Source organism: Mesocricetus auratus, unplaced genomic scaffold (assembly GCF_017639785.1).
Source record: "Mesocricetus auratus isolate SY011 unplaced genomic scaffold, BCM_Maur_2.0 Super-Scaffold_100007, whole genome shotgun sequence".
NCBI classification, from domain to species: domain Eukaryota; kingdom Metazoa; phylum Chordata; class Mammalia; order Rodentia; family Cricetidae; genus Mesocricetus; species Mesocricetus auratus.
The window spans coordinates 20,785,768-20,805,215 of record NW_024429191.1 but is presented as its reverse complement, the minus strand read 5'-3'; the positions used below and the strand labels follow the sequence as shown (position 1 = coordinate 20,805,215).

General features: G+C 42.4%; 1 protein-coding gene across 2 annotated transcripts; it reads left to right on the top strand.

Moving 5' to 3' along the window:
* Positions 1 to 1,513: 1,513 nt before the first annotated feature.
* Mat2b (methionine adenosyltransferase 2B) lies at positions 1,514 to 17,748 on the top strand. 2 transcript variants are annotated; one of them, XM_005071942.4, is made up of 7 exons: positions 1,514 to 1,706; positions 8,049 to 8,243; positions 10,313 to 10,427; positions 11,337 to 11,489; positions 14,018 to 14,211; positions 16,136 to 16,249; positions 16,859 to 17,748. In XM_005071942.4, exons 1-7 carry the CDS (start codon positions 1,677 to 1,679, stop codon positions 17,027 to 17,029), a joined length of 972 nt encoding a protein of 323 aa, XP_005071999.1. In that variant the 5' UTR covers positions 1,514 to 1,676; the 3' UTR covers positions 17,030 to 17,748. The 2 variants fall into 2 exon arrangements, with proteins under 2 accessions (XP_005071999.1, XP_005071998.1); XM_005071941.4 differs by lacking the exon at positions 1,514 to 1,706 and adding an exon at positions 3,754 to 3,931.
* The last annotated feature ends 1,700 nt before the right edge of the window (positions 17,749 to 19,448 follow it).

Below are 19,448 nucleotides of genomic sequence, written 5' to 3'. Positions count from 1 at the left end.
TGGTTCAGCAGTTAGGAGCACTGCCTGCTCTTTCAGAGGACCACAGTTCAATTCCCAGCACCCACATGACAGCTAACTATTGTCTATAACTCCAAGATCTGAAACCTTCATACAGATACACATGCAGACAAAACACCAATGCCCATAAAAATAAATGATAAAAAATTGCTTTGTCAAATTATTGTTACAGTTCTTTAAATATTCTAAATATATCCTTTTCAGGTACATGTATTGAAATAATTTCCCAGTCTGTAGTTTTATTTGAATTTATTAATACTCTTGTTTTTGTTTTGTTTTTTGAGACAGGGTTTTTCTGTGTAGCCCTAGCTGTCCTGGAAGTAGCCCCTGCCCAGCTTAATACTCCCTTTTACTAAGCAAGAGTGTTTTACCTTGAGGAATTTCAAGTTATCGGTTTTTTAAAAATTGGGTGGTTTTAATTTCACTGTTGTATATGAAATACTTGAAGATATCACCCTATATTTTCTTCCATGATACTGTAGCTTCTGCATTTTGACAGGACTAATCTTTAAGATCTATTTTTAAATGCAACACCTCCCACTCCTCCACCCTCCCTGATTTCTTGACTGTTTGTGGATCCTCTGTGAATGCCTCCTCCAGTTTGCCACGTGCCATATGCCCTCTGGGTAGACTGTAAAGCTGAGTGATACTTTAAAGCTCAATTCAATACCGGCTTCTGTTAGTTTGAAAGTTAAAATAGTACAACGCCCTCAAACAGCGTCTCAAAGCTGAAGCAAGCTTAAATCACCCTTGAAACTTAAAAATAGCAGTGCTTCACTCCTAGAAAATGGTTCTACACAGTTGACAATGTTAGGGACAGGTCTGGGAAGCACTGATGAGCAGTATTTAATGCTTGGCTAAATATAAACAACACAGTCAGTGGAAATGACCAGGTTCACTCTACATTTGTGTGTTGCTGTCTCTAGGGTTTTAAACTTGCCCTTTGAGATCGTTAAATAATTTTTTTAAAAATAAAACAATGGGATGGGGCAGGAGAGATGGCTCAGTGGTTAAGAGCATTTGTTTTTTTCCCTAGGATCTGGGTTCAATTCCTAGCACCCACATAATGACTCACAACTATCTATAACTCCAGTTCCAGGGAACGCAAGGGTACACATGGTGCACATGCCTGCATGCTAACAAAATACTCATACACACGCAATTTTTTTTTTTTTTTGCAAAGCACAGGGGAATTTTACTGACGGTTCTGTTACTGTTAACTGTGAAACGGGGAATATTTCACAACAGGAATCAATTGCACAGTGTGCTTCCCAACCGTTGGCCCGTTCCCTGTACAAGAGACACTAAAAAGTTCTACCGGGGAAATTGCCGAGTTTTTTATTGTTTTGTTTTAATAGTTCTGCCATATGGATTTTGGTAATGGATCCTCTCTTGACTTTGCAATTTAGCATGAAACTTCTCATTGGGTAGTTTCAAAACTAGTAGGAGGAATCAGCTGCCAGTTTACTGCACTGTGGAAAGCTGCACGGGATTCCAGGATTGGAATGGAAATGCTAATTTAAAAGGTCAAGCTGAGCTGCGCCTCACGTTTTTGGCGTCCGTGTGCTCGGTACGGGCGGAGCAAACAAAGACCCGGGCAGAGAAGCCAGACGCCCGGATTCCGCTCGCTGCTCTTTCCCCAAAATAGTTCTGGAATCATGCCTGAAATGCCGGAGGACATGGAACAGGTAAGAGCTTGCAATTCAAGACATAGTATCGACTCGGCGTATTCAGAACGACTGGTAAGAGCAGGATGGCTGTAGAGAAAATACTAGCCGGTGCCATTTATTTCCTTAAGAAACATAAGGTTGAGACACAGAATAAACTATCTTGGGTTTCCGACCCAGGAAATCCAAGTCGGTTTGGCAGAAATAAAATGTGAAGCAGAACGACAGTTTCATTCTCCACAACGGTGGTTGAAGGTTCTGTGTAGTATAAGATTTAACCCGGCTTTTGTCTTGTAGGGCTTGAATCTGCTAATTGGACTTAAAGTTACAGTTTGCACTCCTTTAAAACGTGAACCCCGTCGGAAGTCGGACACCGACTGTACACACAGAATCTTTTGTTATTATCAAACTGGCTAAAAATTGCACTTAAATATGTGCCCCTAGAGCTATGCTCAACTTTTGCCGGACAAGTGTCAAGCCGTGTTCTTAAGATGTAGGCAAGCAAACATTTCCTCACTCACAAGGTTGCTCTGAGAACCAAACTGCTACTTGCAGAAATCCTTGAATCTTCCTATTGAGTACATTTTATAATCCTCTCTAGGAAGAGACGCCTTCATACATTTCAACTAGCAACTTGAAACATTCTCACTTTGAAGGACGATGAGGGATGTTGGATCTTTCTTCTCAGACTTTTTCTTTCTAATTATTCTTGTAATTTAGTACTGGGTCGTCCTTTCTTTTAGTAACCTTAAGGCCTGGATTAGGGGGAAAAAATTGACAGGCCTCCCGCTGCCTTTGTTTTCTCTTCCGGCTGCCTTTGTTTTCTCTTCGGAAGAATTACATGAACGAAGAATAAGTCATTAGTGTATAAGGGAGGAAGGAAAATCACCTGGGACTCTGACGAAAACTTTTCCTAAAGGGCAGCTTATTTGTCAGCTTAAAAATAAAAGGATTGTGAAAGGAAGTCCTTTGGGGGAAATCCAGGCAGCGGTCACGTTTTGGGTCTAGTTTTGAAATCCCTTGTCGTGGGTGTCTGGGTAGAAAGTGGGCCAGTCCTTTCCTGGGTGCGGGCTGTTTCAGTGTAAGCTTAGCTGGCGCTGTGCTTTGGAGTAACTTTTAACCTGCAGGTAATTAGGTTGAGTGCTGAGTCAGACAGTAGGACTGTTTTTTTTTTTTTTTTTCTTATTAACTTTTAAACAGTCACACAAGTTTGGAAGAGTGCGCGGCATCGCGCCCTTCCAAGTTTTTGCAGCTCCTCCAAGGCTTGGTTGTAGCAGCTCCTGGCAGAGTCCCCTAAATGACTGTCCAAAAGGCAGTCAGGATACCTGTTAAATCTACTGGGCTTGTTAGCACAGTTGTTTCTCATTCCCTCATTCTGAGAAAGAACGAAGAATCTGCCTTTTTAAAAGTACCCAAATCATCTTCGCTCCCACGCCTTTTTATTCTCAATTAGCTAAAAATAATTCATCTTTTTTAGTATTCCAGAAAGACGTAGGTTCCAGTAATGTTAACAGAGGTCAGAACCCATTTTGATTCTTTCTCTTTGCCTTAAACAAACGACCAAACCACACCTTGTCAAGGTTGCTTGTCCACAGCTCTTGGGAGGTTCCGGAAGCTGAAGGATCAGAAGTTCAAAATCATCCCCTGACAGCCCGAACTTGAAACTGCCTAAACCCAACCAAAACCAGCCGTTGCATTGTGTTTACGGAACCACTCACTCTTAGGTCTTGCTTGCCCCTAAGGTTATAGATGTAGCCTACTTTGTATAATACATGCGCAGTTGACTCTTAGGCATTTCACAGTCTGTAAACTTAAAACTCCAGGCTACCCGATTCCTTACACCCTTCACTAAGAAGGAAGAAGCAGAGAGATTAAAAAACCTCACTCCCTTAAACCCAAGGAAGCCTGCAGTCATTGCCTGGCATCGGTGCCTGCGTTTGCTCTATCTCTTTAAGAACTGGCACGTGGGTTGAGAGCGTCCCTTGGGGTTCCGCCCCCTTTTGAATGCGTGGCGGGAGGCAGCCAATCAACTGCCGCGACCATGGCGGCGGAAGCCGGAAGCGGCAGCCCAGGTCGGCCAGGGCCTAGGGGAGGAGGGCCAAGGGCGCGGGCGCTGTGGCCCCCGGCTGTGCTACGCAGGAGTGGGCTGCGGTCGCGACTGCGGCGGCGCAAAGACGGCTGGCATGGTGGGCCGGGAGAAAGAGCTCTCTATCCACTTCGTTCCCGGCAGCTGCCGGCTGGTGGAGGTGAGGTAACGGGGCGTGGAACCTGGGAGGCGCCTCGGAGTTTGTTTACCTCGCTCCCTGCGGGCGTCCCCTTCGCGGCTGCAGCCGGGAAGCGGGGAGGTGGAGGCCCCCGCCGGCCCTGAGGGCTTGTTTCCTTTTTGAGTTCTGTACTCATCGCCTCTGTTTTGTGTCCTGGATCTTTAAAGAGAAGGGAGGGTGGCTCTTCGTAAGTGACGGCGTTGGGGGTGTCAACTTGATGAACTCATAGTTTGCACAGGGCACCTACTTCGGCCACTTCTGTGGATGTCAGGGTTTCCCCGGTGTGCGATCCTGTTAGCGCTTAGTCTCACGGCTGAGAAAATAGGTTAAAAAGGGTCAGGCTTTGCCTCGAGTTTATCCAGTAAGGTTTGAGCAGGAATTCCAATACAGATATGTTCGGCCCTTGGCACCCTAGGGTTTCAAGCCTCGCACGTTGGAGTGGAACATGGCTGAGATTTGGAGATAAGTGTCTGGTAAACTTCCCCTCTTTGCAAATCCTACCCACCATCCGGCTCGATCCCCTTTAGCATCCACTGACCTACAGAATGTATCCAGCACAGTTGATAAAACTGTTAATCCCGAACCAGTGTGTCTTGCGGAGATAAAAATATATACAGCCGTCCGTTGGTGGTGCACGCCTTTAAGTCCAGCGCTCGGGAGGCAGATGCAGGCGGATCCCTTGAGTTCGAGGTCAGACTGGTCTACAGAGTTAGTTCTTGGACAGCAAAGCCTAGAAACAGAGAAACCCTGTCTCGAAAAACCAAAAAAAAAAAAAAAACAATAACAACAAAACAAAAAAGCTGCAGGCAAGCTCTAGGCAGTTGGCCCTGAGTTGTATTGAGCAAGCAAGCCAATAAGCAGTACTTCTCCATACCTTGTGTCAGCTCCTGCCCCCAGGTTCCTGCCCTATTAAGTCTGCCCTGACTTCCTTCAGTGATGAACAGTGAAGTGAAAATGTGAGCCAGATAAACTCTTTCTTCCTCAACTTGTTTTGGTCATAACTAGAATAGGTTCTCTCTATAACCCTTACTGTCCTGAAACTCACTTTGTAGACCAGGCTGACCTTGGCTTCAACAGTTATTCATTCCTTTGCCTCTACATCCCAGAGTGCTGGGATAAAAGGCAGGGGCCACCATGTTCAGCCGTTAATGCTAAAGTTTTTATATCTGGGTGATGTATATTCAGTATTGTCTCCAAATGACTGGGCCTTAGCTAAAGTTCAAACTTATTTGTAGTTTCTGACTGCTGTTAGCATGCATACATGTATGTGCACATAAGCAATGGTTTTCATAAAAAAAAGTTACAGTAGCTGGGCATGGTGTGGTGCCTTATGCTTTAAGCCCAGCACTCTACAGGCTGAGGCTGGAGGATTTCCCTGTGTCAAAGCAAAACAGCCACAAAAAGATGCAGAGAGCTGCGGTTTAAATGTCCTTTTTGCTCTCTCAACCTGTGCAATTTGAAATTTACTCCTGTAACTCTGAGGATTGGCACAGTGGATGTTAGAGAGGCCTTACCAGTTCCTATAAAGAATACTGCCTGAGGTACAGTGGGGAGACAGGGAGTTGTGATATCCCCGTCTGAACGAACTCCTTTCCTACTTAAGCAGTTTGGATGTCTTTTTTTGTTTGTTTGTTTTTCCAGACAGGGTTTCTCTGTATTGTTTTGGAGGCTGTCCTGGAACTCATTCTGTAGACCAGGCTGGCCTCGAACTCACAGAGATCCGCCTGCCTCTGCCTCCCGAGTGCTGGGATTAAAGGCGTGTGCCACCAACGCCCGGCTCAGTTTGGATGTCTTATTGAATCTCAACGGTGTTCAGGGATGTTATAGAAGGTTTCTGTCATTTTTTTTTTTCCTTTTGGAGACCAGGCTGATCTTGAACTCAGAATCCTGCCTGGGATGATCAGTGCCAGTGTTAGAATTACAGGAGCACATCACACATGTGGACTTCCCAGTTTCTTTTTAAATTTTTTATATGTGTGTGCTATGTGTATAGATGTGTACAATATGTGTCCAATACCCACTGAGGCCAAAAGAGAGTATCCATTCCACTAGAGCTGGAGTTACAGGGGGTTGTGAGCTGCCCAGTGTGGGTGCTAAAAACCCAATTCTCATCCTCTGTAAAAGCAATATTTTTTTTGAAATTTGTTTATTTTTATTTTATGTGTATGGGTGTTTTGCCTGCAAATATGTTTGCAATACTCTTGGACCTCCAAACAAGGTGTGAGTGCCCCAGGAACTAGAGTTGCAGATGGTTGTTAGCCACCATGTGAAATCAAACCAGGGTTCTCCAGAAGAGTAGCCAGTGCTCTTAACTTCTGAGCCTCCTCTCCAAGCCCATATGTTTTCTTGTATGATGTTTCCCCATACATGGTATGGCATCTTTATGGTATTTATAACGTGTTTTCTGAGTCTATACTAGACTTGACATGTTTTGACCCCTTCTATTTCAGCTTTGTGTATGTGTGTACAAACCAGGCTCTTGCTATGTGGTCTTGGATGACCTGAAATCTCCTCTGTAGACCAGGCTATTCCCAGTGGGCTGATACCATCCTGCTTCTGTCGTCTGAGTGCTGGGATTAGAGGCCATCACCACACCTGCTTTACAGTTAAGCCTTTGGAGAGTTATTTTCTTGCCAAAGTTCAAAGAAAATATTTTGCTGGCTTGAGTCTTCATTTTCATAAATTTCCTGGTGGAGAGCCAAGTGGTGCCACAGCTGCTGCCACATGAAATTTCTTTAATTTGAAAAAATTTTTGAAATAGGTTGAATTAAAATGCTCGATATTGTTTTGTATACTGCATCCTCCCACCCTTCATCATCCCCTTTTGATTGCAGCTTTTGTATATGTTAGAAACACCTGATTTTAGTGCCCTGAAGTAAAGTATGTTTACTGAATCATTTACCTTACATGAAGTTAGGGCTCAAAATGTCTTTGGCTTTTGCTTATGTAAAAGATTTCTTGCCAGCTGAGAATTAGGTGACTGTAACAGAAATAGGGCCTCACAATAAACTTTAATGGAAGTTCCAGCTGTGGATCTCATACTAGACCAAAGGTGTGTGACACCCTGTCTGCAGTGGTGGCACACTCCTTTAATCCCAGCAGAGGCAGAGGCAGAGGCAGGTGGATCTCTGAGTTCCAGGCCAGCCCAGTCTACAGAACAAGTTCCAGGATAGCCTCCAAAACAATACAGAGAAATCCTGTCTCGAAAAATCAATATATATATATATATATATTTCTAAAAAAAACAAAAAAGTTGGCTTTACTTAAGAATTTGGCAGGAAAGTGTTGCTTGATTTTTTGGAACTTTGCCTTGAATATACAGAATTTAAATTATTCCTTAAGCTTTTTGAAATTTCTGTGAACACGAAGCACGAATATTTTTCTCGGTAGCAACACAAATCAGTTTAAAATGTTCTTTACTGTCTGTATCAGTCATAATTATTCTGTGTAAGTAAACTTAGTGCTGACTGGGGGCATACATTAGTTTGTTCACATTTAGAATGTATGTTTTAAGGATCAAATTGATTTTATCTCAAACTCCTTTAAGTGTGTGTGTGTGTGTGTGTGTGTGTGTCTACTTGTGGGAATGTGTGTGTGAATGCAGTTGCTCTCAGAATCGAGATGTGCAGCTTGAGTTGCAGGTAGTTGTAAGCCACTCAGTGCCTGTCTTCTGCAAAACCAGTGTGTATTCTTAACTGAGACTGATTATTACGACTTATCAAGGGGGGATGGAAAGATGTCTCTGGTTAAGAGTACTTTGTTGGTTTGCAAAGTACCCAGGCCCAGTCCCTAGTACCTTACCTACCTGTTAGCCTGCTGTCCGGGAGGCTTTATCCCCTTTTCTCATCTCCCTGTAACACGGATGGTGCACACACATGCACCAGGCAGAGCACTCATACACATAAAATAGTTAAACAAACTCATGAAGTCATGCAGTTGTTGATGAAGTTTGATTAATCTGGCTGTAAAACTGACTTTTTAGGTATGTGGCATTAATTAAAAAAATATTTAGATGCCAGGTGTTTGGTACACAATAATGGCAGCTCATTTCTTTAGGAGAATTGTTTTCACACTGGCTTTCCCCCCTTTCCACTTGTAGGAGGAAATAAACATCCCTAGCAGGCGTGTTCTAGTTACCGGTGCCACTGGGCTTCTTGGCAGAGCTGTTTACAAAGAATTTCAGCAAAGTAACTGGCACACCGTTGGCTGTGGCTTCAGAAGAGCAAGACCAAAATTTGAACAAGTGAACCTGTTGGATTCTGAAGCAGTTCATCACCTCATTCATGATTTTCAGGTGTGGGTTTGTATATTTGAAGTTGCATATGCATTCTATTAAGAGATCTCTCAATAATACAGAAAGTGTGCGTGCTGACTGGAAGTTGTGCTTGAAAACTGTAGCCTGTAGAGCAGCAACAATACAGAGCACTTTACTTGCAGTGGGGCCAGGGTCCCCAGGGTGCCAGGCAGGTACTCTGTCCCAAAGCTGGATCCTCCTCCATGTCCTGCTCAGCCTTGTAGAGTGACACAGCTTGCGTTTATGCAGTGTTATTTGGGAACTGGAGAAAAACATTATTATTTCTGCTTTAGAGCCAAGAAAGTACAGTCAGAGGGATTTCAGTTACCTGTTTGTCACGGTCCAAGAAAAGTTAGAGGGAAATGGAGATACAGTTCTCCTTGTTATCAAAATTTTAGCTTTGGTTCTTTCTAAAGGTGTGAGCCCTAGAGCAAGGGTACTAGAAACCTGATTCTGCATGTGTGTGTATGTGTGTGTGTGTGTGTGTTTATTTTTACTTTCTGTGTATATGCATAGGCGGAGTTTTCCTGTGTCCTGTCAGTGACTCCCAAATAACCACATAGAGACTTATTAATTATAAATGCTTGACTGATAGCTCAGGCTTGTTACTAGCTAACTCTTACATTTTAAACTAACCCAGATTTCTTATATATGCTTTGCCATGTGGCTTGATTTTGCAATACAGCAAGTTCATCCCCTTCTCTCCTCGTCTTCTCACGATTCTGAGACTCCTCCCCTTCTTTGTGTTCTTTTTGTCTGCAAGTCCTGCCTAACTTGTATCTGTGCAACTATTGGCCGTTCCGCTTCTTTATTTTAATCTAATCACAGTGGCATATATTTACACAATGTAAAGAAATGTCCCACATCTGGGTATTTTACCTGCATGTATGTCTGTGCAATGCGCGCGCGCGTGTGTGTGTGTGTGTGTGTGTGTGTGTGTGTGTGTGTGTGTGTGTGTGTGTGTGTGTTACCTACAGAGGGCAGAAAAGGGAGACTGGCCCATTGAAACTGAAGTTACAAGTGGTTGTTAGCCATCACGTGTGTTCCAGTCCTCAGCACACTGACTGTTAACACCAGTCTTAGTTATTGCTCTGTTCCTCTTGCATTAAAAAAATCCTTCTCTGTGTAGAAGATCTCTTGCATCCCTCTGTTTTGGTACTTATTGGGCTTTTAAATGTGTCTCTTTTACTCGAGTGTGGTGACTTGTTCTTTTCACAGTACTTACTGTGTCCTGGTTAGTTGTCAGCTTGACAGGAGCTACAGTCATCTGCAAAGAGGGAATCTCATTTGAGAAAATGCCTCGGCCATATTGGTCCATGGGGCATCATTTTGATTACTAGGACTAATGTGGGTGGGCCTGAGTTGTATAAGAAAGCAGGCTGAACATGCCAAAGGGACAAGCCAGTAAGCAGAGTGAACCCATGGCCTCTAGACCACTTCCTACCTCGATGCCCTTCAGTGATGTACTTTGGTGTGTAAGTGAAATAAACCCTCTTCTCCCAAAGTTGCTTTTGGTTCATAATAGTAGGAAAATAAATAGGACATGATGGCTTCCTGCATTTATGGTTAAATGACTGAGCAAACGACTTGAATTTGTAACTAATGCTACTTGGCCTTTTGTCATGTATTCATTAAATGCTAATTCTGCAGTGGCAGGGTACTTAGTATGCATGAGGCCTGGGGTCTGATGAGTAAATAAAATCATACTCATGTACGTGGTAATCGTTTTTCCACCATACTGGAATAGCAGTCTTATTTTGATTATAGATAATAGCCACTTTTGCTCAGGGTTACATACCTGCCTAGGTTATGATGTCCAAAGTATGCAAGATTCTGAGATCCCTAGCCCTTCCCCCAAAAAACCAAATCTTAAATTGTTCTTTTCTTTGCAGACTGTGTGTGTATGTGTATGTGTGTGTGTGTTTTGAGGAAGCTAAAAATTAAATGATTTATTATTAATTGAAGGAATGTTGGCTTAAGGAACCTTGCTTTATCTGAAGTTACTCTTAAGGAAACCATAGTTCTCTGTTGCTTCTATTTGAGTTAAAACAGTGTTTTTTAACTTTCAGCCTCATGTCATAGTGCATTGTGCAGCAGAGAGAAGACCAGATGTTGTTGAGAGTCAGCCAGATGCTGCTTCCCAGCTGAATGTGGGTGCCTCTGGGAATTTAGCAAAGGAGGCAGGTAATGCTACATCATCACTGGATTTTTTTTTCTTTGAGACAGGGTTTCCTCTGTGTAGCTTAGGATCCTGTCTTGGAACTCACACTCTGTAGACCAGGCTGGCTTCGAACTCAGAGAGATCCACCTGCCTCTGCCTTCGGAGTGCTGGGTTTAAAGGCGTGTGCCACCAATGCCTGGCTACTGGATTTTTTTTTTTAAAGATGTATCTATTTTATGTCTATGTTTTTGCCTGAATGTATGTCTGTGCGCCATATATATGCCTGGTATCCTTGGAGGTCAGAAGAGGACTTCAGACTCCCGAAACTGGAGTTACAGATAGTTGTGAGCGCCCATGTGGGTGCTAGGAGCCAAATCCATATGGTCCTCCAGAAGAGCATCCAATTTGCTTAGCTGCTGAGTCATCTCCCTAGCCTCAGTCACTGTGTGTTTGTTTGTTTTGTTTTTCAAGACAGGGTTTCTCTGTATTACCCTGGCTATTCTGGAACTTGCTTTGTAGGCCAGGCTGTACTCAAACTCTGGGAGATCTGCCTCTGCCTCCAGCGTTGGGATAAAGGTGTGTACCCCCACTGCCCAGCTTCACTGGATTTTTTAAGTTGAAAGTCTTTTTGTTTGTTTTGTTTTTCGAGACAGGTTTGGTTTGTTTGTTTTTTTGAGACAGGGTTTCTCTGTATTGTTTTGGAGGCTGTCCTGGAACTAGCTCTTGCAGACCAGACTGGCCTCGAACTCACAGAACCACTTGCCTCTGCCTCCCAAGTGCTGGGATTAAAGGTGTGTGCCACCAATGCCCGGCTTAAGTTGAAAGTATTATTGCTCTCTTAAATGTGTTTTTGTTTAAGGAAAAAAAAAGACTTCAAAGCAGAAACATTGCAAGAAAAAGTAATGCAGTGGATTTATCTTTTCTTTTTGTAGCTTCAATTGGAGCATTTCTCATCTACATTAGCTCAGATTATGTGTTTGATGGGACAAATCCCCCTTACACAGAAGAAGATATACCAAGTCCCCTGAACCTTTATGGCAAAACAAAATTAGATGGAGAAAAGGCCGTCCTGGAGAATAATTTAGGTAAGGTCTAGCATCTTTGGCTACTGATGATTTTTGAAGACTATGCTGTGTTATTTATGAACAGACATATTACTTTGTTTTATTTTATTTATGTACATTGGTGTTTTTGCCTGCATGTATGTCTGTGTGGGTGTCAGCCAGTTCCCTAGAATTGGAGTTACAGAAATTTGTGAGCTGCCGTGCCCACTGTGCAGCCTGTATGTGAGAATGTGCAGAGGGTGTCAGGATTGATGACACAGAGACCAGTCAACGATGTAAAGAAAACTTTAACTAGGCCCCAAAAAGGCTCAAGAAGACTTCCCAAGAAAGGCTTCCCTCCAGAAAAGCTTCTGCTCCCTCTCCCTGGCTCCCTCTCCCTGGCTGGTCCTGCTTTGACACCAGAGACTGACTTGGGTGGGTCAGAAGAGGCGGTTAGTCCTTGGAAAAGGTCGAGGTCAGGGCGTCCCTGTGGGCAAACCCTTTTCAGGAACTTATTACCCTGGGCATTGTATTGTTTTCAGTAAACATTGTCTTACTGTTGCCTGGTCTCAGGCTAATGGGGAAGTGGGTCTCTGGCCAAGGTCTGTTGTCCCCACAGAGAGCTGCCATGTGGATGCTGGGAATTGAACCCAGAGCCTCTGAAAGAGCAGACAGTACTCTGGGAGGTGAGGTTCTGTCCTTCCCTCTTCTAATTAAAAAAAAGGAAAGAAAGAAAAGGGAAAACAGGGACTATAGATTACTGGAAATTAGAGACTGTGGACTGGTAAAATAGCTTAGGTAAATAAAGGTGCTTGCTACCAACTAGTGAGTTCAATTCCTGAGGCCTACGTTGTGGGTGGAGAGAACCAGCTCTTATTAGCTGTCCTCTGACCTTCACATGTGTTCCCTCCCACACACAGACATAAACAGATGTAATAACAATTTTGAGGCATCTCATACCATGATCTTTTTTTTACCATGTGCATTTATGTGTACATATGTACATACATAAAACAACTTTCTGAAAAGAAATTAAAAGGAAATTTAAAGCTGGGAGCATGAAATCTCCTATGTGCTGATCCCTCAGGAAGACAAATGCAAAATGTGGTTTCTTAAGAGAGATATTTTTGTATACTTTTCATCCAAGTGTTTGCATTTTGATCCATAGTCTGACTTTCTTCCCACATCTTTGCATCTCATTATATGTGTTGCCAGTTCTGATGTGACATCTTCCTGTGTGTAGGAGCATCATGCTCAACTTGATTTCTGTCTGGCAGCACCATGCTCAACATAACAATCCCTGTGGGAACCGATCCATTAGGTCACTGTGTGCCTCTGAAAAGCAACCACCAACTTGTAGTGCCCTCATTTACGGACATGTAATTTGTCAGCTTTTTGTGTGTTATTTTAGATATCCTAAGTTCTTCTATCTGGGTGGTAGAGTACTTGCTGAGCATGCATGATGCTCAAGGGTAAATCTCCAGTGACACCAGAAAAAGTAAATACATGAATGAACCATCAATCCCGCAGAGGTCTCCCTAGCATCAACCTCTCCCCTTCCTGCTCTGCTTCATGTTGCTGTTGCAGTGTACAGAATGGGTCACTTGTAAAAAACTGGTTGGGACTTACATCTCGCATTACTGGAGGCTGGGAAGTCTAACATCCAAGAGCCTGCGTGTGGCAAAGGCTTCCTCTCTGGTTGTTCTCAACCAAACGAGACAGTTACCCACTAAGCTCTTTCATAATGTTGTCTTCATCACCTAAACATCTTCCCAAAGCACCTCCCCCCCCCCACACACACACACATTGTTGGGGTGGGAATTAAATTTCAATATAAAATTGTGGAGTAGGTACAACATACAAACCACAGCAAAGACCAATCATTGCTTGCTTGGTAATTATAAAAGAAAATACATGTCTACTTTGTTAAAGTGCTGATAATCTAAAGGCCATCAAACCCTTCACCAAGTACCAGTATAAAATCTAATACTGAACGTTTGTTCAACCGCAGTTGTATGACCACTTAACCCTACCCCCCATATTGATCAGTTTTGTTTGCTACTTTTGTTTTATGTGTGTATACTTGGCCAAATCCAGCAATGATGGGTTCAGTCCCCAAACACTTGGTTGTGCATCTTATAGGACAAGAGTATTGTTTACATAATCACGTGGTATTTACTAGTCAGGAGGAAATGTTACACTGATGTATTCCTGCTGTTTCAAATACATAGTCTGTGTAGATGGTTTCCCAATTGACCCAAAATTGTTCCTCAGTGTTGTTGTCTTTTACTTGACCTCCAGTCAGGAGTATTCATTTCATTTGGTTGTCCAAATAGGCTCTTTTTAATGGGCCTAATGACCATTTAGATAAGAATTCTACACGTTGACAAAAGATAATTAAAATATCCATGATCACCTTTAAGTTTGTTCAGTTATGAGCTACATCCTATCTTGGTATATTTTTATTAAAAGGAAAGGTTTCTGCTTTGCTATTATTTAAATCCACAGCTTCTCTTTTTACATCCAAGCTTGGGAAAGAGCCACCATTTTTATCTGCGTGTTGTCCCTAGGGGCTGCTGTTTTGAGAATTCCAGTTCTGTATGGGGAAGTTGAAAAGCTCGAAGAAAGTGCTGTGACTGTCATGTTTGACAAGGTGCAGTTCAGCAACAAGTCAGCAAACATGGACCACTGGCAGCAGAGGTTCCCCACACACGTGAAGGATGTAGCCAGTGTGTGCCGGCAGCTGGCAGAGAAGAGGATGCTGGTGAGGCTGGAGACGGGTGGGGCCTGACCTCTGTCTTAGTGAGCGTTCTGCTGTCTGTGCGTGAACTTCTATGACTGATCATAGATGATCACAGACTGGAAGTTAAATGTGCTTTGTAAAAAGTAGGTAATGAAACAAAAGCAGTTTCTTCAGAGTAGAGGCTGTAGTCATGAGGTCTATAATATGTAAGAGATCCTGTCCCTGACTTCCTAGTGTTCTGGGGGTAAACGCCCAGTGATTAACCATACCCAGTGAGAGGTAATTATTTTCAAAAATGTATTACACATGTGTCTGTCTCCATGAATTTATGTGAGCCACATGCATGGAAGTGTCCAAGGAAGTCAGAGGCCATTGGGTCCCCTAGGATCTGAACCCAGGTCCTCTAAAAGAAGCATGAGCACTCTTAACCACTGAGCTGTCTTTCCAGGCCAGAATGGGAATTAATTTTAAGCATTTGAGCAAGTCAGAATTAAAAAGAATATTCATAAGAAGACTGGGAACAGTTTAACTTAGAGTATGAATAGTATTGGCCACAGCATGACTACATTTTTTTCACTATATGAAAATTATAGTGGTGTAAGTGGACTTTCTTTTTTGCCTGTCAGTTCCTGAATAACTGACATGGAGACTTAATATTAATTATCAATGTTCGGCCACTAGCTTAGGCATGTTTTTTAGCTAGCTCTTACAACTTAAATTAGCCCATTTCTAATACTCTGGTATTTACCCGAGGCTGTTTACCTCATGAACATACTTCCCATCCTGCCTTCTCTGCCCTTCTTCCTCCTAGTGTTATCTTTGTCCTGAAAATCCTGCCTAGCCATCGACCAGTCAGCTCTTTATCAACCAATGGGAGTGATACATATTTACAGTGTATGAAAAGATTATTCCACAGCAATGGTGTATGCTGTGGGTAAACTAACCCTTTCTTCACACAGGTGCAAGGCAAGTACCAAGAGCAGAGGTTGTCCTTTGACCTCCATATACATAGCATGTACACCTGAGTTCACGTGCATATAGTTCACACGCTCCTTAATTCTATATAAGGAGCTTTTGGAAATCTCTTATAGGAGAGGAAGCTTCAACAAGACTGAAAATTAATATCATAACATGGTCTTGTTAAAAGTATTTGTCTAGTTCATCACCTTCGGTTTTGTGAGACGGCTTCACTTTGTTGCCCAGAGTGGCCTCGAAACCCTGTGTAGCTCAGACCTGCCCTGGCATTTGAGGCTGTCTTTCTGCCTTATCTTCCCCAAATGCTAGGATTACTGGTGTGTGTCACTGCTTACCGGATATATTTTAAAATGGTTTTATAATGGATCTTGGTGGTGCACACTTGTAATACCAGCATTTGAGATAATGCCAGTAAAAACAGCAGGATCAAAAGTATACAATGTCTGTATACTGAGCCAAGGCTGCGTAGCGAAACTCTGCTTAAAACAGAGTGAGGCTGAGGCTGTGGTTCAGACCATAGAGTGCTTACCTAGTGTGCACAAAGTCCTGGATTGAATCTGAGTACCTCATAAATCCAGCGTGATGGTCCGTGCCTGTATTCCCTGAGCCTGGGAGACTCAGAAACTGGAGGTAAGCCTTGGCTACATACTTACTTGACTTGGAGGACAGCCTAGGCTGTATTCGATCATATCTCAAAACTATATTTTCATTTTAACTTAGAATAATTTAATATGGTAATTAGAATTAGTCACTATCTAAATTGGAGCCAGTTGTATTTTTATTTCAAAAACTTATTTCTATAAATGGCTTTTAGTGTTGGAATATTTGTGGACATTTGATTTTGAAGAGAATATTCCAAAAAAGATAGGTTTACATTTTGAATCTTGGACCTTTAAAATTAAATTCCTTGTCAAACCTTATCATTCACTCTCCTTTCTTATTATGTGTACCCCCCCCCCTTTGTTTCTAGGATCCATCCATTAAGGGGACCTTTCACTGGTCTGGCAATGAGCAGATGACCAAGTACGAAATGGCGTGTGCAATTGCAGATGCCTTCAACCTGCCGAGCAGTCACTTAAGACCTGTGAGTCTACCGACTGACACCTCCCTCCTGACTTAAGGCTGCTGCATGTTATTGATAGCATCAATCTGAGTGAACTTGGTTTGGATCTTCACAGTATCTGGCAGTAAATAACCCCTAAAGAAGTCAGTGTTGATGAAGTTTATAGAGAAGTATGGGGGTGGGGGTCCCTGCTGCAAAGCCCAACAACCTGACTCCATCCACATAGCGGAAGGAGAGAACTGACTTGAATTGTCTGTCTTCTGACCTCTGCATGTGCATAAACCGTCATGTGCATGCACACACACATACACTGAATTTTTTTTTTCAACATAGGGCTTTACTGTGCAGCTCTGGCTGTCCTGGAACTCATTCTGTAGACCAGTCTGGCCTTGAACTCAAGAGATCCATCTACCTCTACCTCCTGTGTACTGGGATTAAAGATGTGTGCTACCACATCTTTTTTTTTTAAAGTCTTGATAGTGGCATGTTTATTTTTCTAGATCTAATAGGATGTTTTTCTTTTTTTTTTTTTTTTTTTTTTTTTTGCCTTAAGGGAAAGCTGAAATAGAACTATTAAGTTTCAAGATGTTATTTCCTTTACTCATGATTTGTTTTTCTTTATCTTTAAAGATTACTGACAGCCCTGTTATAGGAGCACAACGCCCCAAAAATGCTCAGCTCGACTGCTCCAAATTGGAGACTCTGGGCATTGGCCAGCGGACGCCATTCCGGATTGGAATCAAAGAGTCGCTCTGGCCTTTCCTCATCGACAAGAGATGGAGACAGACTGTCTTTCATTAGTTTATGTGTTGTGTATTTTTTAAATGGAAAGTATAGTGTGTGGCACTTTTTCAAGAATAAAGGAAATAGTTTTGTATGAGTACTCCTTAATTGTGACTCATGAACCTTCAGGGAAATGATGCTGTTGCACTAGGGGAACGTCGGACAGACCGGGGGCAGCCATGCCTTGTTTGCCGTCTTGACTTTCTGTTGATCTTTTTTTTTTTTTTTTTCTGGCTTACCTTGCTGTTGAAGTAATGTAAATTATGATTCCTAATGTCCTAGAGCTGGGATGAAATAGACTGTTAGACCTTGGATGAAATGCATTGTCCATTCCTATGACTTTCTTTTTTGTTGTTTTTTTGTTTTGTTTGTTGACTTCTGTGTATTGATAGCTTCAGCGTGTGTAGAATCCTATAAAAATCATCCGTGTTCATTACTTGCTTTGCTTGAGCCCAGATCAAAATGCTTGAAAAAAAGGAAACTTTATTTTTGCAACTTTGAGTATGGTTTTTACGCTTGATTCTTTAATGTGTTATGTATATCAGAACTTGTATAGCCTGACACCTCACCTTCATAGCACCGTGTGGCACACACTTGGGAGAGTGCGTGTGTGTATTTTTTTAATATAAATACATATCTGTCTCTTTCACTCTGTCACCAAGTGATATTTCATACATGTGATTATGAGCCTTGTATGTCTTTTGATCACTTACAATAAATACTGCTAGCATGTAAAACTTCAGTTTCTCTTTTCATTTAAGAATGTATAAATTTTTAATTCTTTGAGAATTTTTTTCCCCAAGACGGGGTTTTCTGTATTGTTTTGGAGGCTGTCCTGGAACTCACAGAGATCTGCCTGCCTCTGCCTCCCGAATGCTGGGATTAAAGGCGTGCACCACCAACGCCTTTCTCTTTCTTTAATCTGCTTCTTTTTCATTGTAATTACAGCTAGGCATTGTGATACATGTCATTTATCCCACAAGAAGGAGGTAGATCTCTGCCTTTGAAGCCAGCCTGGTCTAAATAGCAAGTATCAGGCTGCCCAGGGATACGTAGTAAGACCTTGTTTTAGTTTTTAAATTACATGCTTACAATATCTACCAAGTAGTATCAGTCTGCAGTGTGGTATAAAGTGACACTTGAGATCTAGAAGTATCTTCTTGTACCAGATGATTAGAAACAACACTGTATTCTTGTTACTTTTTCCACTTAGGGTATGCTACCAGAAGGTTGTGCAGTGTCTGAGTGTCTCATTTTCAGATGATCTTAGCCTCAACTGCCTTAACTTTTTAAAGTTTGCCTACCTAGAATTTGGGTATTAGAGTGGCTCTTGTTTGTACCACTTGGTTACAGCAGCAATGCCCAGACTGCATTATGTTTTGGAATTTTGTGGGTAATTTCTGATACCATCTTAATCATGGGCTGGTGCACTGAAATGGAGTATAAAAACTTAAAGCCTGATAGCTGAGCATGATGGTCCTGGATTCCCAGCATTGGGAAGCAAAAGTAGAAGGAATACTCTTACGTTCAAGGCCAGCCTGTATTACATAGCTAAATAAAAAATTGAAATTGATAATTTGGGGGTTGTCTTCAAATTGCTGTGGTTTCTGATTTCTAAAAGAAAAATAAGTGTGTGAGTGGGTTTTACCTGCATATAAATGGGCTGCATGAGCTGCATGGTGCCAGATAAAGACACCTTTAATCCCAGCACTCTGGAGGCAGAGACAGGTGGATCATTGTGAGTTTGAGACCTCCTGGTCTACAAGAGCTAGTTCCAGGACAGCCTCCAAAGCCACAGAGAAACCCTGTCTTGAAAAACAAAAAACAAAAACAAAAAGTTTGCTTTGCTGGACTCAAAGTTAAGATACTTCTGCCTCAGCCTTGCCAGTGCTGGGTTGTATAGGCATGTCACAGCAATTGATCCAAGGACCTCCCATCACTGGCCTACTTCCTAGGAAGCCCACCGCAGAATAGGGACACCCTCTGAGCAGAGTGTATTTGGGGTATATTTGGCATCCTAAGTATAACAAGCAGGTGTTCTTTTGGAGCTGCAAGCCCTTTGAGAGTTAAGTGAAGGAAATGCCACCTATTTCACAAGTTCTGGGGAAACTTCTGGAACATAAATTTTCGAGTATCTTTGTCTATCAAATGCTTTTGGGACCAGATGCTGTGCTTGTTACCACCAATATTGCTTTCATTTTTGGCTTAAAGATAGTTTGATAAGACTGCCAGTGGGTTTTGTTTTCTTTCTGTCATTTAAAAAATATTTCCTTAAAGGGTGAGGACAGCAGAGATGGCTCAGCAATTAAGAACACACTCCACTCTTACAGTGAACCCAGATTTGGTTACCAGCACAGCTTATAGTTAACTACCTGTAACTCTGTTCCACAGACTTTGATTCCCTCTTCTGGCCCAGCAGGAACCTAAACTCCTGCAC